Source organism: Ipomoea nil, unplaced genomic scaffold (genome assembly GCF_001879475.1).
Source record: "Ipomoea nil cultivar Tokyo-kokei standard unplaced genomic scaffold, Asagao_1.1 scaffold0813, whole genome shotgun sequence".
In the NCBI taxonomy this organism is placed as follows: domain Eukaryota; kingdom Viridiplantae; phylum Streptophyta; class Magnoliopsida; order Solanales; family Convolvulaceae; genus Ipomoea; species Ipomoea nil.
In genome coordinates this window covers 842,140-860,516 of record NW_017617241.1, presented here as the reverse complement: position 1 = coordinate 860,516, position 18,377 = coordinate 842,140, and the positions used below count along the sequence as shown (strand labels likewise).

Sequence of the window (18,377 nt, the reverse complement as noted above, 5' to 3'; positions counted from 1 at the left end):
GATTATTTATTTATTTTTTAATTTTTTAAGTGGTTATTTGCAAAATAAAAATAAAAATTCAGCCGCCTAGGTGCCAGGCCGCGGAAGAAGCCGATTTCGGTGTTCCTCGATGCTACCGGGCACTACTTAGTGATTAGGCGCGATTTTTACAACCATAATAAAAAGGCCATCAACATATGTGATAATCATACAAGTTACTTTAATAGATATATCGAGTGCCTAGCGCCGATTAATCGACGCCTAGCTGTATGATTTTTTTTTTTTTTTTAAGTGGTTATTTGTAAAAAAAAAAAAAAAAAAAAAAAAAAAAAGTTCAGCCGCCTAGGTGCAAGGCCGCGGAAGAGGTCGATTTCAGCGTTCTTCAATGCGACCGGACACTGCTTAGTGATTAGGCGCAATTTTTACACCCATAATAAAATAGCCGTCAACATATATGATAATCATACAAGTTACTTTAAAAGATATATCGAGCGTCAACATATTTAATAATCATAGCTTAGACGCACAAAAAATAATAGTGGATAACGAGATCTATTATATAGAGTTTCACGCCTATACCGATTTGACAAGATATTGTAAATTTTGTCACGTGTGTACGTATACATTGCAAGTCTTTAGTGCTTCAAACTTGGGGTCTCTATCGAGTCTTTGACTTTCAATGTAGATGAGATGATGGTAGCCCAAATACCGCGTGCCACGTCGGGTCAACATAGTCAAATGTAAAAGATTGCAGTCCTACGTGTCACCTTATGGCTATGATCATATCTAATTGAGTTCTACTATATCACTATATGTACTCTCAAATCATACTTCCTTAAATTTATTTTATAATATGGCGAATATTGATAAGCTATTTTTTTCATGTGGATTCCTATAAATATATTTACATCAAAATTTAAGTACGAAAGTAAAAATTAAGAGTATAAAATAAGAGTACTATTTTTCTATCTAGTTTTCAATTGGTCCGTGAACATTGGCTATATTACACCCGTCACACTTTCAGTTTGGTCAGTGAAACAGTGATCAATATTTTAAATGATGGACAAAAATATATTGACCATATTATCGAATCGAAAAACAACGGTCCAATTTGGTAACATAGTTAGCTTATTAGTCAATTTTGATTTATTTGAACACTATTAGTTGTTTAACATGTTTAAACATTTAATATAAATATTTAATTAATTAGTTTTTTTGTAACAGTTTATTACTCTAAAATGTTAAGATTTTTCGAGCAACTTTTTGAAAAAGTCAGTTTGCATGTAATCAACGATAATTTAATAGCTAATTTATCAAACATCTCTTTATAATTAGCTAACGCTATCAATTATTAAAACTCACTAACCCAATCAGCTAACAACTAATAACTATTTATCAAACATTTCCAATATCAATTACATATCGGAGACATCTTCATCCTTGTCTTCTCTAGTCAGCAATTTGCGTTTGCCTCATTGATTTGGCTCTCGTTAAGAAATACAAAGTCAATAGGGACCTTTTGTGATTCTCAACTATTGTGAGTATTTAGTGTTGATTTAATATTCGCCACAATATAACGAGTGATCAAGATTTATTAGATAGTATATAGTCATAATTGTTTGATCTTTACATTAAAATTAGCTTGTTGTTCAATATAATATTCATCATAATATGATAAATGACTAAGATTTACCGAGTATAATATATAATATGTGGTTATAATCATTTGACCTCTACTATTTAAATGATGTTATTCTTTAATTATGATATAGTGTAAGTTTCAATCTATATTCCAGATGCACATTGCATCCCGTACATGAAAATTGACAGGATTTCCAACATAAATAATTAACTGATGTAAAACGCATTTATGATTTAATTAAGGGAAAATGGCACTTTTTCCCCCTATGTTATATATTTATAGCACTTTTTCCCCCTCAATTATTTAAGTGGCTCTTTTTCCCCCTGAAATGTTAAATGGACATATTTACCCTTAAAATAAATATTTAATTTATTTTTATTCTCCAATAAATTATTACTATAATTTGGTTCAAACCAGATACTATAGTAACCAAACCAAAATATTCCAATTACAATTTATAATCAAAACGCGATATTTAGAGTTTATTAAAATCACGAACTGGAATGGGCGGTTCATGTTCCAAACTGAAAAAATAAAATACATTTATTGTTGAATTTAAACTATTTTAAAATAAAAAATAAAATTTTAAAATAAAGACGGTTCAAAATCGCGAATGGGATCCGGAACCGTCGGTTCATGATCCAGTTTTTTTTTTTTTTTTTATTCTTAAATTTTAATAAATTGAAATCCAAATATTGGGTTCTAGATCTGAATCATAACTGAAAAATTTTAATTCGATTGCTATAGTGTCTGGTTCAGTTCGAACCGAACCGTGGTAATCGCTACATATACGCAATAATTTGTTGGAGAAGTAAAATAAATAAAATGTTTACTTTAAGGGTAGAAATGTCAATTTAATATATTAGGGGAGAAAACCACCACTTTTAAAATAATTGAGGGGGCTAATGTGCTTACATAAATAATTGAGGGAAAAAAAGTGCTATAAGTATATAACATAGGGGGAAAAAGTGCCATTTTCCCTTTAATTAAACTTGTGAAATACATTTACCAAAAATGAATAGGAAATATAATTGTGTTTCATTGAATTTAACCCAATCCTCACAATGGTCGGATACAATGAACTTTGGTCCTGTTTGACGGTTAACTGATAGCTGTTTGCTGTTAGCTGATTGTGTTAATTAGATGGTATAAATAGTTGATAACATTAGTTGATTGTAAAAAAGTGTTTGGTAAATTAGCTGTTTGATATAATTTCTTTTCTCAAAAAGCTAATTGAAAAAGTTGCTAGGTGTAGCTTTTTTAATTTTAGCCTTTTGGAGTTGTAAAAAACTAATTAACCAAACATTTATATTGATATTTTAACTAAATCAAACAATTAATAGTGGTCAAATAAGCCAAAATTGGCCTATAGACCAATTTTTTACCAAACAGGTTTCTTTTTCCAAAAAGTTGAACCTCTAATCCTAAGATTTTTACATTTCGACCCGACAGAATATTTGGAAGAATGTAAATTATGATGACTTAATGATTTATGACAAGATCAAATGTCGGTGAAGGGATCAGTCCACTTTGAACATAATCTCACACTATAATTGTAGAAGTTTGAATTTTAATATTTTATTTTAAATACTGTTTACTGAATTAGTGAGCTAAGTCGGTGCCACGATAAACTTTTTCTGCCGACGACGGTTATAGGGAATGGGGAAACTATGGTCGGCGAGATTAAACCGTTAAACAAAAAAAGACAATCTGTCAGTGTTGCCGTCAAAGTTCAACCCTCGGAACCGTATTACTATATTCTTTACTCAGTCAACCACCGTTACACTTAACAGTACGGACAACTCCGTCCACGACCGTCTATATATATGCACGAAGCTTCGCTCCTTAGCCATTTGTTCTTTCGAGTGCAGCGGCTATGGTTGGTTTTCATTCCTCAAATTCTCCGAATTTTCATAGTACGTACAAACACTAAAACAGTCGCACAGGAAATCCGAAGCTCCTGCGAGGATAGAGATTCAGTGTTCTTCTGCAAATATTACAGTACAGTAATATAGGTATTTGCTCACTTTTTTGTTCTGTTTTTGAGTTTTTCTTTCGCAAGTTTGAAAAAGATAATCGAAAGGGGAACCGAAATTCAAAGTTGTGATTCGCGTGGGTTGTCATTTTCTTGGTCGAATATTACGGGACTTTTCGAGATTGGGTTATTAGACTTCGCATGCCGCATAGGTCGGTCAAGGGGTAGAATTTTGCAGAGTTTGAATATTGAGTTTTTTCTTCGTTGTCGCTATCGCAAGCCGGGAAAACTCATCAGCTTTCCGCGAATTTAGCAGCTCTTTGTAGCATTTTTCTATGAAAAAAGCTTTAAATTTCTGGGCTTGTCATCATGTGGCTGCTGGAATTTAGACCGTCAACTCGTAGGTTATTCTTTTTGTTAGAATAATAATGTTTAGTGAATGTTGGTGTTAGATTCTGGGTTTGAACTTTGAAGTTTTCCTTGTTTACACAGAGGGAAAGGAGTTGAAGATTTGAGTTTTGGGTATTCTATAAAGGACAAAGATTTAATTTTTCTTGAGACTTGTATTCAATGTTTGCTTCTTTGGTGGTTGGGCCTCATGAGTGTTCATATTTGATGCAATTAAGGTAACACATGATTCTTGTACTAATAGCTGGATTATTGTCTGAACTTTTATATCAGATGTTTCTCTGCCTTGTTTTCATTAGTTGAGCCTTTTTCCTGCCCTGGAGTTTGGCAGTTTGTTTTTCTGTTTCAAAAGTATATAACATTAAACTGCAAAGATCGGAGGAGTGTTTTCAATCATTTTTAGGTTATGGAATTGCAAAAATCTGGTACAAGGATTATGTTTGATCTTTCCCAGAACTATTTCTTCTGGTTTTGCTGTTTTTCTTGGTTTAAAGATCATGAAGATATGGAATGGTGTTTGTTGAATCTTAGATGGTCTGCAATCCACAACGAATTGCATCAATCTCTTCTTGGAAGTTAATAGTTTCAAATCTTGTTTGTTATCTGATATGTGCTATGTATGATTGGTTATTCTTAATTTCGAGGGTTTAGGGTTTTTGTAATTCTGAATTATATATTTCTCACAGGTGAAGAAAGACGAAAGATATATGTTTGAACTGTGACAAACTTCGTAGCATGGACTCCCATCAATTTTTTGGATATGGTATAAATGGAGCGGATTTTGCATACTCTTCGTATCCCGATATTGCTTCAATACCTACTAGGCATATTGGATCGTTAAAATTCGACTCAAGAACTTCCCCGAATTCGCCTTTTGCAACTCACTTCGATCCTCAGACCCCGACCTCTCTAAGCGACAGCCAGGAGCAACAGAGCTCCACTGATAATCTTTCGGGAATCAGTGCTTCGAGCAATTCTCTACTGGATTATAGCAGTTACCTCCAAGAAAGTCTGCTAATTCCTTCGGGTTCGACTTCTTTTCATCGTAATCAGAAGGGAAAACATGTTTTATGGCAGCACCAAGAACCATTAGGCCAGAAGTCTAGGTCTTGGAGCCAGGAAGGGCAGATTTCGGGCCTGATTGAGTTTCAGCCGTCTCGTGTCTCGTCGATTGGAAAACCCGATGGGAGTGTTCATAGCCTAAAACGCTACAAAACCGTGCAGGACTTTCCCTTGCAGGGTGTTCCTCAGGGCAATATAAAACAGCTTCTCATTGCGTGTGCTCGGGCTCTACTTGCTGAAAATAAAGACCATTTCGATAGACTGGTTGAAGAAGCTCGTGTTTCTGTGTCCATCACCGGGGATCCTATTCAGCGCCTCGGGGCTTACATGATAGAAGGGCTAGTTGCGAAGAAAGAGGCATCGGGGGCCAACTTTTATCGGGGTTTGAAGGGTAAAGAGCCAGCGGGGAAGGACTTACTCTCCTACATGCACATCTTGTATGAATTGTGCCCTTATCTGAAGTTCGGTTATATGGCTGCGAATGGTGCCATAGCAGATGCGTGCAGAAACGAAGACCGAATCCACATTATCGACTTCCAAATCGGGCAAGGGACTCAATGGATGACTCTTCTACAAGCACTTGCTGCAAGGCCTAGCGGTGCCCCTCGTGTGAGAATCACGGGGATTGATGACCCGGTTTCACAATATGCTCGGGGAGATGGTTTAGCAGCCGTGGGGAAACAGCTAGCTGCGATATCCGAGAAGTTCAGTATCCCGGTTGAGTTTCATGCGGTGCCCGTTTTCGCTCCAAAAGTCACCCGGGATATGTTGGATATAAGGCCCGGCGAGTCACTGGCTGTGAACTTTCCTTTTCAGCTCCACCACACCCCCGACGAGAGCATAGACATGAACAACCCGAGGGACGGTCTTCTTAGGTTCGTGAAGTCGCTTTCCCCCAAGGTAGTCACTTTGGTGGAGCAAGAATCGAACACGAACACCGCCCCGTTCTTCCCGAGATTCTTAGAAACTCTCGACTACTACTCAGCAATCTTCGAGTCAATAGACGTGACCCTAGCAAGGGACAAGAAGGAGCGCATCAACGTCGAGCAGCACTGCCTGGCACGAGACATCGTCAACGTCATAGCTTGCGAAGGCCAGGAGAGGGTCGTGCGCCACGAGCTATTAGGCAAGTGGAAATCCCGGTTTACAATGGCGGGGTTTCGCGAGTACCCTCTCAGCTCCTACGTTAACTCGGTAATTAAAAGCCTCCTGAAGTACTACTCCGAGCACTACACGCTCGTGGAGAAAGACGGGGCCATGCTGCTCGGGTGGAAACAGCGCAACCTCATCTCCGCTTTGGCTTGGCATTGACAAACAAACAAACAAACAAACAGACAGACAGGTACAGAAAATCTCGGAGGCATCCATTGATCCATAGATGTCTTGTTTCTAGCACACACTAGGTTGGAAAACAAAAGGAATAAACACTCTTCTGGTATGACTATACTATACAGAGATAGAGCAGCATGTATACAAGGTTTTCTTGATGTAACATAAAACATGATGTTGGTACTACTTTGATTTCTTGGTTGTTTTTAGTCATATCAGTTATATATACTTTTACAGATATCCAGCCTCTCCCAAACGTTTTGCTGAATCATGAAAACCCCATTTCTGCTTTCTTTGCTGTTGTTTTCTTTGAGTGACGTGGAAAACTGCAGTCACTATCCGAGGGTTAAACGTGATTTGTGACCCTAGTTGGTAATGGACTACGATGAGGTAAACCAACATAGGTTATCAATAGTTGACTACAATGTTGCATAAGGGGCTAGTCGGCCTAGTAATTCGAGTATATCATCTCTACTTTTTTCACTCGAGACTAGAAGTTGCTAGATTTTATAATTCACCAAACTAGTTAACTACATATATTAAATGGTTAGTTGAGTACATGACTGGAGGAATATAGAAAAGAAGTGGTGAGTAGGCAAAAAACCACTCGGCCGCCTTGAACGCCAACTAGGCCGAGTCAGTGCCTAGTTGGCCGGTTAGTCGATTAGCCGATTAAAAGGCATTTAGAGCTAAAATCGCTTCGGACTAGGAGCGTCTAAACGTCGATTTTTACAACCGTGGACTGATTCGAACTAAAAAGACTAATAAATTTTTTTTTTTATTAAGAGTCAAAATTATAATCTTGTGATAACCAACCAAACCAACTAAGCTAGTCACTTGGTGGGTTCCCTTCTGAGTTAGGTGCAAGTGTTCAATTTTGAGTGTTGGAGTTCATTATTTATTGTAACCAAGTCACCAGATCTGACCAGTCTGAATCAATGTTTTTGTCTGTGTAAAATTGTTGACTTTTCACTTCTCAGAGGGTTCTGACTGAAAGTTATCTACACATATAAATAAATAAATAAAAGTAACCCTACTCCAAAGTCCAAAGTATCCTCCTTTGATCCAAATATGACGGGTTTGATTCCGCAAATTATGGTATGAACCACAATAAAAAATAAATTATTAATATATTATTTGTGTAATGAATGTACATTATATAAAATAATGTATTTTTTTAGTATTTAAATAATATATTTTTTAAAATAAAATTCACATTTTTATTATATTAAAATATATATTATTTGATAGTATAAGAGCATCCACATCAGTTGGGGAGAATTGGGGGATAATGTAAGAGTGATTAGGAAAGAGAGTGTGGGAGGGGAGAGAAAAAAAAAAAAAACCAAAAACTGAAATTTTTAAAATAAAAAAGCAATGTAAACAGACGCGTCAGGCGCGCTTGACGCGTCTCCGGGCGCGTGCAACGCACGCGCCCGGCTTTCTCTCCATTTTGCGCGAAACGCGCTAAAGCGCGCTTATCTTTTTTTTTGCCATTATCTTGGCATTTGCAGAATGATTATTTTTGATATTATCTTTGCTTCCCATCACTTGAAGTGCATATTACTGTACTATTATCTCCCTATTATACATTGCTATGGATGCTCTAATACATATAGTTGTGTGGACTATGATAAACGTAAATTAAAGATCTTATGAAAAGATTTTTCAAAATTGCTACACAAATGACAATTCTCTCCCTTACCCCTAGTTGGATTTGGCCTGTCCCTTTAAGACGACACGCATGCATTCTTTTGCAGAAACTTTGTACTCAAAGTCTACAAATGGTGTACGAAAAAGCGTAAACTCAAATTCCAAAGGTTTGAAACTTGAATCCCTTAAATATAAAATAAAATTTAATCGATATTTCATTGAGTTAATACCTAAAATCGTCCTCGACTATAGTGGTTTTTCTTAATTTCGTCCTAAAGGACTTTGGTAACTTAATATCATCCTAGACTTTTGTGTTTCGTTCAATTTAGTCCTCTATTTGTTATTCTGTCAAATTGGTGTTAAATAAAGGGATAATTCAGTAATGTCAATATTGATCTCTCTTTACTTTCAACTTGTGAAGTGCGAAATTCCTCTTTCTTGTACGAATTACACCCAGAATTACTCCCGGACCTGCAAATCAAATTTTATATTCGCAGTTTTAGGAGTAATTAGTAAAAAAAAAAAGAATTTCGCAGTTCACATGTCTATGCGTAAAGAGATACCAATATTAAAATTACTGAATTGTCTATTTATTTAACACCAAATGGACAGAATAACAAATGAAGGACTAAATTGAGCAAAAACACAAAAGTCTGGGACGATATTAGGTCACCAAAATCGTTTAGGACGAAATTGAAAAAAATCACTATAGTCGAGGGCGATTTTGAATATTAACTCATATTTCATTGAATAATTTACCTCCTTTACCCACCAAATTATCCATTTCCATAAATATATAAATATTTATTGCTTTATCGCCTATTTAACTAAAAATTAAATGCCATGTATTCTTAAATTTACCCTGCATTATTATGGCCCAATAAGGAAATATATCATTAATTATTTAATACTATTTTGTGGGAGTCTGGATTAGTATATAAAGCACGAGAATTCTAGGAATCCGACCAATCCACAGAGGTCACGCGAAACATCTCGTGATCTCGCCGTCCGACAAAAAAGCCAAAACAAAACAAAAGGATGTCTACGACGACGCCGGCGACGGTGAGGTCTTCTTCGGACGACGGAGACGGAGGCATGGACCTCCGGCGGCCGCTCGTCCCGGCGGTGGGGGGCAAAGCCGAGAAGCTGACCGTCGACGACGCGTTGCAGAAATACTGCGGCGAGTTCGGGTGGTGGCAGCTGCGGCACTTCGTGTTAACCAGCCTGGCGTGGGCGCTTGAGGGGATCCACACCATGGTCATGATCTTCGCCGACCGTGACCCCGCCTGGCGCTGCTCCTCCGCCGCCTGCTCGGAGGCGGCGACTGGGAGCGTGTGTGGGCTTGAGCCCGGGTCCTGGGAGTGGGACGGCGGCGACGGGAGCTCCACGGTGTCGGAGTTTGGGCTTATTTGTGGGCAGATATATCGGGTTGGCCTCGTCCAATCGTTGTTCTTCGCCGGCTGTATGATCGGTACGTCCCCCCCAGTCCCCCTCCGTTCTTTCCTTATCGCCTCCCATTTCTTTATGGCGCCATAAATACTTCCAACAACAACAACGATAATAATTAATAACAATTAATAACAACAATAATAATAACATAATAATTGTGAATGAAAGTTATGTCTGTTTTTTCAATTAATTTTTTTTATACATTATGCTATAAAAGTTGTATTTTACAATATTTTAGACAAACATAACCCTAGCGTCATAAGTTCCGTTATCTTTTTTTCACAATTTTTGCTATGCATATGCATCCACTATATTTTTTTTCAATAATAATAATAATATATACACATTATATATTGGAGTTATATATTAGTTATTTTCTAAAATATAAATATTAAATTTATAAAAATGTTTTACATTATTATTATTATTATTTACAAATTTACAATAATTTAAATTTCTAAAATTGAAATAAATTTAAAATTTTAATATAAAGTATTAATATTAGGCATCTTGTGATAATAATATTATAGATGTTAAACACTAAACCAATGTTAGATGCTAAATCATAAACCAAATAAAACAAAAAAACGCAGTCATAAATTTTAAAACTGAAATCATTAAGTACAATGTCCTTTGGCATTAAGTACAATTTTTTAATACTAAATGTGCAAAATATTAATATTTGTAAGGGTTCAAGTTTATAAAATTAGTGATAATTACAAAAATATCATTACATTTTTTAAATCAGATTTAGTTCTTTTTCTCCTACGGACTTGTTATATATATATTAGGTGAGGTCGTGAGGAGGCGAGTTCAAATAAATAATTTGCACCGTCCAGATTAAACACAAAGATGTTCTGAATTTAGGGTTCTAATCTTTAAAAAAAAAAAAAAAATTGCTAATAAAATACAAACATGTTGTGGGGCTCTAAATCAAACAGTATTGAAAGTACGATAATCATGATCCGAAATTTGAGTAACCAGACACATGTTCTCTGTTTAGGTGAAACTCACGTCTCACGTGATGTGTCTGCATTGAATATTCTGTAGAATATATTCAATGATTCAACTCAGTGTATATATATATATACAATGAACATTAGAACTTTAAAAAATAAAATTGGATAAGCAAAAATAAACACGTAATTAATTACTATCGGAAATCGTGTATGATAGACTGTAAATTTGTACCGAGTAGGTCCCGCCATGTTTAATAACTTGAATGCGTTAGTTTCCACTTTTTGTGTCTTTTTTTTCGTGGAGGCATCATATCATCAGTACTTTGGAAGAGGATAATGATGACAGGCTTCCGTGTTCGTTGCAGAATTTTTTGACATTGTTTAATGATGTCTGACGAGTTTCTGGTAAGATGTTGCAGGTGCTGGAGTGTTTGGGCATCTTTCAGATTCAAGAATGGGGAGAAAAGGATCTTTAACGATCGTTTGTATTATGAACGCCGTTTTTGGATGTTTGACGGCGTTCTCTCCAAACTACTGGTTCTACGTTGTTCTCCGTCTTTTCTCCGGTTTCAGCACCGGCGGGACAGGTCTCTGCGCGTTTGTCCTGGCGACGGAGCCCGTCGGGCCGTCGAAGCGGGGACTCGTCGGGATGTCAAGTTTCTACTTCTTCTCCGGGGGGATAGCGCTTGTTTCCGGGATAGCTTATAAGTTTCAGACATGGCGGGCGCTTTATGTGGCTTCCTCGATTCCGTCCATTCTTTTTGTCTTCCTCGTACTTCCTTTTCTTCACGAGTCGCCGCGGTGGTGCCTTATTCGAGGGAGGGTCGGGGAAGCCATGAAAACCATGCAGAGTATTGCGAGGGTGAACGGGAGGGAGCTACCGGAGGATGTGGTTCTTGGGCTTGATAGTGAAGTTGGCGGCGGCAGCGGCCGCGGTTCTTCGCATTTTCTTATTCCGACGGTCGTGGAGTCCAAGGAATCTTTGTCGGGCTCACTCATTGATGTTCTCCGGTGTCCTCTCACTCGTGTCCGTTTGTTCCTTGCCGTCATAATCAACTTCACGTGCGCTATTGTGTACTACGGGCTCAGCCTAAACGCTGTTAACCTCGGGACCAACCTGTACTTAAACGTCGCCGTGAACGCCGTCGCGGAGATGCCGGCGTATTTCTTGACCGCGATCTGGCTAGACAGGCTTGGGAGAAAGCCGTTGGCGATCGGGACGCAATGGTTCAGTGGGCTGTTCTGCGTGGCCGGAAGTTTGATGAAGGCGTACGGGACGTCGACGGTAATCCCTATGATATGTGGGGTTTTGGGGATTTTCGGGATGGCCGGAACTTACAATCTGCTGTTCATCTACACGGTGGAGCTGTTTCCGACGACGGTGAGAAACGCGGCCCTTGGATGCGCCACGCAGGCGGCGCAGCTGGGGGCGATTCTGGCGCCGTTCATCGTGGTTTGTGGCGGAGGGATTCCGTTTGCGGTGTTCGGAGTTTGTGGGATTGCCGGAGGGCTGCTGGGGTTTTACTTGCCGGAGACGTTGAATAAACCGTTGTATGATACTTTAGGTGGGATGGAAGACGGAGAAGGCCGTGCATGGGTTGCATGAAGTGTACTGTTTTGTGATTTTGTAATGAACTAATGTATGATAGTTTTTATCGGGCCCGTGTTTGACTTGATTAAATAATAAATATGATTTTGATTAATTAATATTTTGTAATAATTTATTACTTTAAAATGTTAAAATTTAAAAATGTTATTCAAAGTAATTTGCTTCAAAATATTAAAATTCAAATAATTGTTTATAGCAATTTTTTTGATTGCATTTTGTATTCAAAAACTATTAATTATTTTACTAAATATTTTTCTACAATCAACTATCAATCATTTACCAAACATCCCAACAATGTTTTATTACAACTTTTTAGATGATGCATTCAATACTGCACTCTCAAATGCATTAAATATTTTTTTTCATTTCATTCAAACCTTTACATCATAAAAAGTAAAAAATAAGAATAGAAAATGAAAGTTCATATAAAATTACTCTTTTTCTCATCTTTTTCTCATCTTTATTCGCCTACATACAAAATAAGCAAGAAATGAAATAGCATTCCTTTGCCATTAACCAAATGAACATTACAACATCATTACTCCTATAATTTTGTTTTAATTCTCTAAAACCAAACAATGAAACATTAAAGTAATAGTTTAGAGATATATGAGAGTTTGTCATAAGGTCCCACCTAGTAAACATAGGAGAAAACATACCAAATAAGAAGGAATAATGGATTAAATGGAACTGTCTTGTACATAAATCTTTTATAAATTTAAGAGTTCAATGAAAACAATAACAATCGATTTTGGTCTTTGAGAGTAGGGAACAAAAAGTATAAGAGTAGAGTATTAGTTGATGAATGGGAAGTTTCCATGAATCACAGTTGTTCTACAAACCAAAAAAGATGACATTAATCTATGGAAACCTTCTTCCATACTTGAGGTGTCTATGGATCTACTGGCTGCCAAATGGAGGTCTGTTGAAATTGCCATTTGAAGGTCCATAGTTGTTGTTCAGTGGGGGAGGCTGTTCTCTCGGTCTTGCATACTCCGCAAAAATTACCCATCCATCAAGAAACTACAAAGCAGGAAAGGCACGAACCAGTTAAGCTCGGAGTTGTTAAGATACAAATCAAGTATCAAAAACAGGTAAAGAAAGTAGCTTAATGACCAGAAATATAATGTAGTTGAGCAAGCTGCAGACCATTTAAGGCAAGACAATAGTTTTTGTTCAGTGCATCAAGTCAAGATAAACCACACAAGTAATGCAAATTTAACTTGGGAGTCCTTCATTAGGAATCGAAAAATGGAGAAATACAGAAGATGAACGCAATCCATATCTATAGAACTTAACTTTGCATTATTCACTGCCAAGCCAGAAGCATTAACATATATCTTTTGAGGTCAAACATTCTATAACCATACCCCCTTCCCTTCTTCCCCATAAACATAATACATTTACTAATTACCTGGCCCAAGTTCCCTTTGAAAACCATCATATATACATGTATATATATTATGTGCCTATTTGGAGTAGACAGTAGTAGGAAAAATTCACCAATGAAAAGGAATTGTTGCCTTCTTGGATGTTAATCGTTTTTGCTTTACTTTTTCAAACATTATATAGACAGAGTAGGGATTTCAGGCCTTGACCTCTCTTTTTGAAGCACAAGGTCAACACCGCTTAAGCTACCAAAAGAGTGGTGGATATGACAGTTATCTTCTGTGCATATCCAGGGTCTGCAGCATCAGTAGACCCCCAAACTATTTAAGGCACTAAATAGCAGAATGCATGGTATATGCATCTCAACTCACCTGGCCATCCATGCCTTTGATACCAGCTTCTGCCCCTTCTAATGATGAATATCTAACAAAACCAAAACCCTTCGAGAAACCAGACACTCGATCAGTCACTACTTTTGCTGCAACCAAAAACAATAAACAAGCATTAATGTTGTCTCATTGGGATGCAGTTCTTAGAGCTTCAAAGTCTGGATTTGGAACAGACCATGGACAACTTCACCGTACTGCTCAAAGGCCTTTTGAAGCCCTTCTGATGTTGTACGCTTGCTTAGACCTGAAAGTAAGACAAGATAAAAAGTTGACTAAGCCCTCTTGTGAGATAGAAATGGGAACCAGCAGCAATCCAGAGAATATTTATGGTTTCACAACTTATGTGAGACAAAAAAGAGCTGCAATTTTCATTAACATAACAACTTTTTTTAATAAAAATTCAAAGTCCAAGAATAATCACAAGAAGTTCATCATACTACAAGGAGAAAACTAACGAACTGCATAACATTTTAGCAGTACCCTAGCATTTGCAAAATTTCTAATTCTGTTCTAGCTTCAAACCATGGAAAAAGGAAATATCAATATCAAAATGCAAATCCTTTGCAAAGTAGAGCATACATATCTACACAACTACCTAATAACTCCATCTTATATCTAAAGAGATGAATTCACTCTCTAACAGTTACAAATCTCCTTAAGGTAATTGCTTAACACTATAAGCTCTCAGTAAATTCGCCTAGTAAGAACGAAATCCTAGAAAATCAAAATTGATGTGCAAAAATACAATACTTAATCCATTTTTCTGAAATATGCCTAAATATATGCGAAAAAATATGGCCGGAGACGATTCTATCTACGTTAAGCATATATGCGTATTTCGTCTTATATATTCTTAACTCAATAAAATACTAATTCAAATCGATACATACAGGATAAATAGTACGATTAATATTAATAAAATAGATGAGAAGAGTACGAGGGCAATAGTGAGGCGTACCAGAAACGAAAAGATTGGTGGAGGGCTCAGCTGGAGGCGGCTTCTGAACTTGAGCCTGTGGTGGATTGAAGGGGAAACTTGAAGAGAACGTCGAGAATAAAGCTCTAAGGCCTCGCGGAGCTGCCGCTGTTGTCGCCGCCGCTCTCAACGCCATTTTGGGGTTTAAGGTCCTCTGAGCACCAGGGTTCAGGCGAGAATTCTAGAGGCGGCGATCTATTTATATTCCGTATGCTAATATTAGGGGTTAAATTAGAATTTTGAACTTGGTTGGGCAAAATATTGTAATTATGGAATTTGTATGAAATTTACAAATAAATAAATAAAAATAGTGTCAAAAATCCATCCTATTAAATTGAACAAATAACATCTAACTGTTACTGAACTATTAAAGCAACTTCAATAGGAGTAGTTTTTTTTTTTGTGATTTTTGAAGTATCGATGAACAATCATGATGCATAGATGAACAATCAATCTGACGCAAGGTTAAAAGGAAAAAAAAAAAAAAAAAGCAAAGTAGTTAATGCGGTAACGCATAAGCAGGCTCGTGCACTACACGCATCCGGTCAGGCGCTGTATTGCGCCTCATGTGAGCGAGTTTATGCACTGCACGCGCCTGACTAGACGCTGTATTGAACCTCACAGGAAGCTAAGCGTCTATTTTTCAATTTTTGTGGGGTCCATGTCTGAAACTAAAAACCACTCTTTACGGGAAATTCTCTACTTTTCTTTTTCCACTCCCTCTTGCCTCCACATAAACCTTCATTCCTTAAAAATCACACCAAAAACTTGCCTAACTTTAAATTACTTTTGAGGTTGAAATCAAGGCATGATGTCCAAGTCTGAACATCTTTTAAAATTGAAATCAAGACATGACACCTAAATATGAATCTCTTTCTATATGAAACATGGTGCCTAAATCTAAACCTTTTTAAGGTACTAAACCAAATGGCACTAACATGAACATCAAATGGCAAGAAGGCATACTTTTAAGTCCAAAAAATGACTCTTATAGTATTATATATTTGACTCCAATTATGGTTTTTGTAGCAGTTAAGGTGGACACAAAAAGAGCTTATAGCAAAAAGTAAAAATGTAGAGAACATAGTTTCGACAAATTCTTTTGTATGATGCAGACATTAAACTTGTTTCAACACGAACACCATGATCACCATTATCGCCAATCCTAGGAACGAAGCTCCAACCGTTTTCTCCACCGCGCCTATTTTGGCACTTCCATCTGCGTTTATATAAACGTCGTCCCCTCCAAATATACTCTGGAAGTAATCAGACAAGTTGCTCATCATATCAGTCACCGCTGCTTTCGTTTTATTGTAGAAATCTGCAACCTTGCTTCGAGATTCAGACTTATCATCACTGCTTTTTGGTGATGGTAGGTATTTCTTGAAGAAATCTGCAAATCTGGTTTGAAATGCGGGCTTATCTGTGCTTCTTGGTGGTGGTAGATATGATGAACCATTGTCGGAAGCACAATCCTCCACATCCAGGTTGCTCCCGGTTGAGGAATCGTCTGAGGTTGCGAGAAGACAATGAAATACGAGACAAAACTGAAAATTCATTAAGAATCAAGGGAAGAGACCGGGACTTACTAGATTTGTGTGCTTCGATGAATTGCATTAGTTCGGGATTTTCCAACACTGCAGCAAAGACCTTTGGATCAGAAGCAATTGAAGCAACAACACTCTGGAGAGAAAAAACCGAGGGCCTTTGAGAAAGTCACAGACTTGCAGCAACGACACGACATTCAACATCTCAATCCAACAAATAGAATATAAACAGTTGTTATTATATTCACACACATATCGACAATGACATACATATCAAACCATTTTCATTCGTAAAAGATATGATAAAGTTCCAACCAAAACATGAAATATTACGAGAGAGAAGTTAACAACCTGAGCAGCAGCACTTTCACTGAGAAGCCTGAATGCCTGAAGGGCATTTCTTGGTGTCGCGTGAGTACTTATTGTTCCGTCACTATTATCACAACCTTGAGTCTTCAAACTATGGAAACTTGAAGACAGGTCCCCTCCGGTGGCTTGGGAACATCCAAAATAGTTGGGGTACAAAAACAAGCTGAGAATTTAAACCGTACACACCAATTAATCAGGCCAACATAGTACAAAACATGCAAAAGCAATGCAAAATGGAATTGAAAACGGTATATGTTTCAAGGGCTGTAAAATGTGTAAGCATATATAGCCCTAATCACTTAGGCAGTAACAAAATCTTCACGATAGGATACCACACTGAATTCCCTAATCAATCGCATAGTAGTAATGTGAGCATTCTCATACATTTGCTGGAGATGTCCAAACCATAATTTCTATGAATTTGTCTTCAACATGGGACAACAAACTACATAATAGTAGAAAACTCACAATCACTGCCCGAGGATGAGTGAACCCCGCATTGTGATCCTAGTAGCAAAGGAATGAAGGATCATAGGTAAACTAGCCTAAATTGCCCATAATTAACTGGCTCAAGAAGGCCAATAAGCTATCCCACTGGGAGTGGAACTTGTAATCTTGTGGTTACCAAGTTAAGGGTCAATAAGGCCAATAAGCTACTCTAGTGAGAGTGAAACTTGTAACCTTGTGGTTACAAAGTTAATGGTCTTATCAACTTAGCTAGGGTTATATACTTTCTTGTTAGATTAAGATTTAAGAGTGCATGTTTCTATAAAGAGTTCAAGAGATAAAGGAATATGGGATTGTGATCATGTAAAAATTGTATCTTTAAGCGAGATTGCTCTTACTAATTACATAATAATGCATAAAAAAATATTTATAATTAAATGGGGGGAATAATATAAAGGAAAATGTAAAGGTATGTTACTTGTCAATGGCTTCCTTGAGTTCAGAAGTGGCCTCTTTAGCTTCCTGGAGAGTAGGCGCACTGCCGAAGACGAGTCGAGCCGGCGGCGTTTCCTCCTCGTCGGAAAATCCCCAGTCATCAAACTCCAAAAACGGCTTCGGCACCGACATCCCATCCGCCGCAGAAATGTCCGGAGCAGAGAGCACTCCCCTGACATCATCACAGGCAGAAGAAATCGCGGAAGCGGCAACCGGACGAACAGCCGCGCATACCGGATGATCCGGCGCGAAGCCTCGGAAGCCGCCGCTAGCGGCGGTGATTCCGATAACCTTTGCCGCCGCCGCCGCCCTCATCACTCCTCCGCCACCCATACCGATTATCTTGTGCTCTAAGAAATCGAAACTCAGAGACCCTAAGCCCAAATCGTTTGAGGGAAACCGAAGAATCTCTGTAACGCAATTACGCAACTGCGTATTCGAATCGGATAAGCCAAATAGATGCAGAAACGCGAGAAGTTAGAAAGAGAATGATACCCATTGAATTGCGTGTTTGGAGCTTGGACACGTGTCGTGCTAGGACGTTACCTTAACCCTCACGACTTTTAGCGTATAAATTGAAGATTATTTACCTTTTTTAAACATTAAATCATTAAATTTCCATTAATTTGTGATATGTGTAGATTTAGTCATTTAAGGGATCAAATTAATGTACATTATTATCATAATCGACTAACTAAAA

The 18,377-nt window shown here is 37.6% G+C and overlaps 4 protein-coding genes across 6 annotated transcripts; 2 read left to right on the top strand and 2 right to left on the bottom strand.

Moving 5' to 3' along the window:
- Positions 1–3,472: 3,472 nt before the first annotated feature.
- Positions 3,473–6,635, top strand: LOC109178238 (chitin-inducible gibberellin-responsive protein 1-like). Of its 3 annotated transcripts, none has more exons than XM_019327853.1 (2): positions 3,473–3,636; positions 4,691–6,635. In XM_019327853.1, exon 2 carries the CDS (start codon positions 4,740–4,742, stop codon positions 6,375–6,377), a length of 1,638 nt encoding a protein of 545 aa, XP_019183398.1. In that variant the 5' UTR covers positions 3,473–3,636; positions 4,691–4,739; the 3' UTR covers positions 6,378–6,635. The 3 variants fall into 3 exon arrangements, with proteins under 3 accessions (XP_019183398.1, XP_019183400.1, XP_019183399.1); XM_019327855.1 differs by lacking the exon at positions 3,473–3,636 and adding an exon at positions 3,936–3,996; XM_019327854.1 differs by lacking the exon at positions 3,473–3,636 and adding an exon at positions 4,032–4,222.
- Positions 6,636–8,967: 2,332 nt separating this feature from the next.
- On the top strand, positions 8,968–12,127 carry LOC109178240 (organic cation/carnitine transporter 4-like). The gene is made up of 2 exons (XM_019327856.1): positions 8,968–9,519; positions 10,876–12,127. The coding sequence occupies exons 1-2, from the start codon at positions 9,087–9,089 to the stop codon at positions 12,060–12,062; spliced, it is 1,620 nt and encodes a 539-aa protein (XP_019183401.1). The 5' UTR covers positions 8,968–9,086; the 3' UTR covers positions 12,063–12,127.
- Positions 12,128–12,721: 594 nt separating this feature from the next.
- On the bottom strand, positions 12,722–15,016 carry LOC109178242 (glycine-rich RNA-binding protein 4, mitochondrial). Its single transcript, XM_019327858.1, has 4 exons — positions 14,802–15,016; positions 14,019–14,087; positions 13,826–13,932; positions 12,722–13,088 (listed from the first exon to the last, which is right to left on the bottom strand). The coding sequence occupies exons 1-4, from the start codon at positions 14,953–14,955 to the stop codon at positions 12,966–12,968; spliced, it is 453 nt and encodes a 150-aa protein (XP_019183403.1). The 5' UTR covers positions 14,956–15,016; the 3' UTR covers positions 12,722–12,965.
- A 769-nt stretch (positions 15,017–15,785) lies between these two features.
- LOC109178241 lies at positions 15,786–18,192 on the bottom strand. Its single transcript, XM_019327857.1, has 4 exons — positions 17,661–18,192; positions 16,718–16,898; positions 16,409–16,502; positions 15,786–16,329 (listed from the first exon to the last, which is right to left on the bottom strand). Exons 1-4 carry the CDS (start codon positions 18,008–18,010, stop codon positions 15,938–15,940), a joined length of 1,017 nt encoding a protein of 338 aa, XP_019183402.1. The 5' UTR covers positions 18,011–18,192; the 3' UTR covers positions 15,786–15,937.
- Positions 18,193–18,377: the final 185 nt, after the last annotated feature.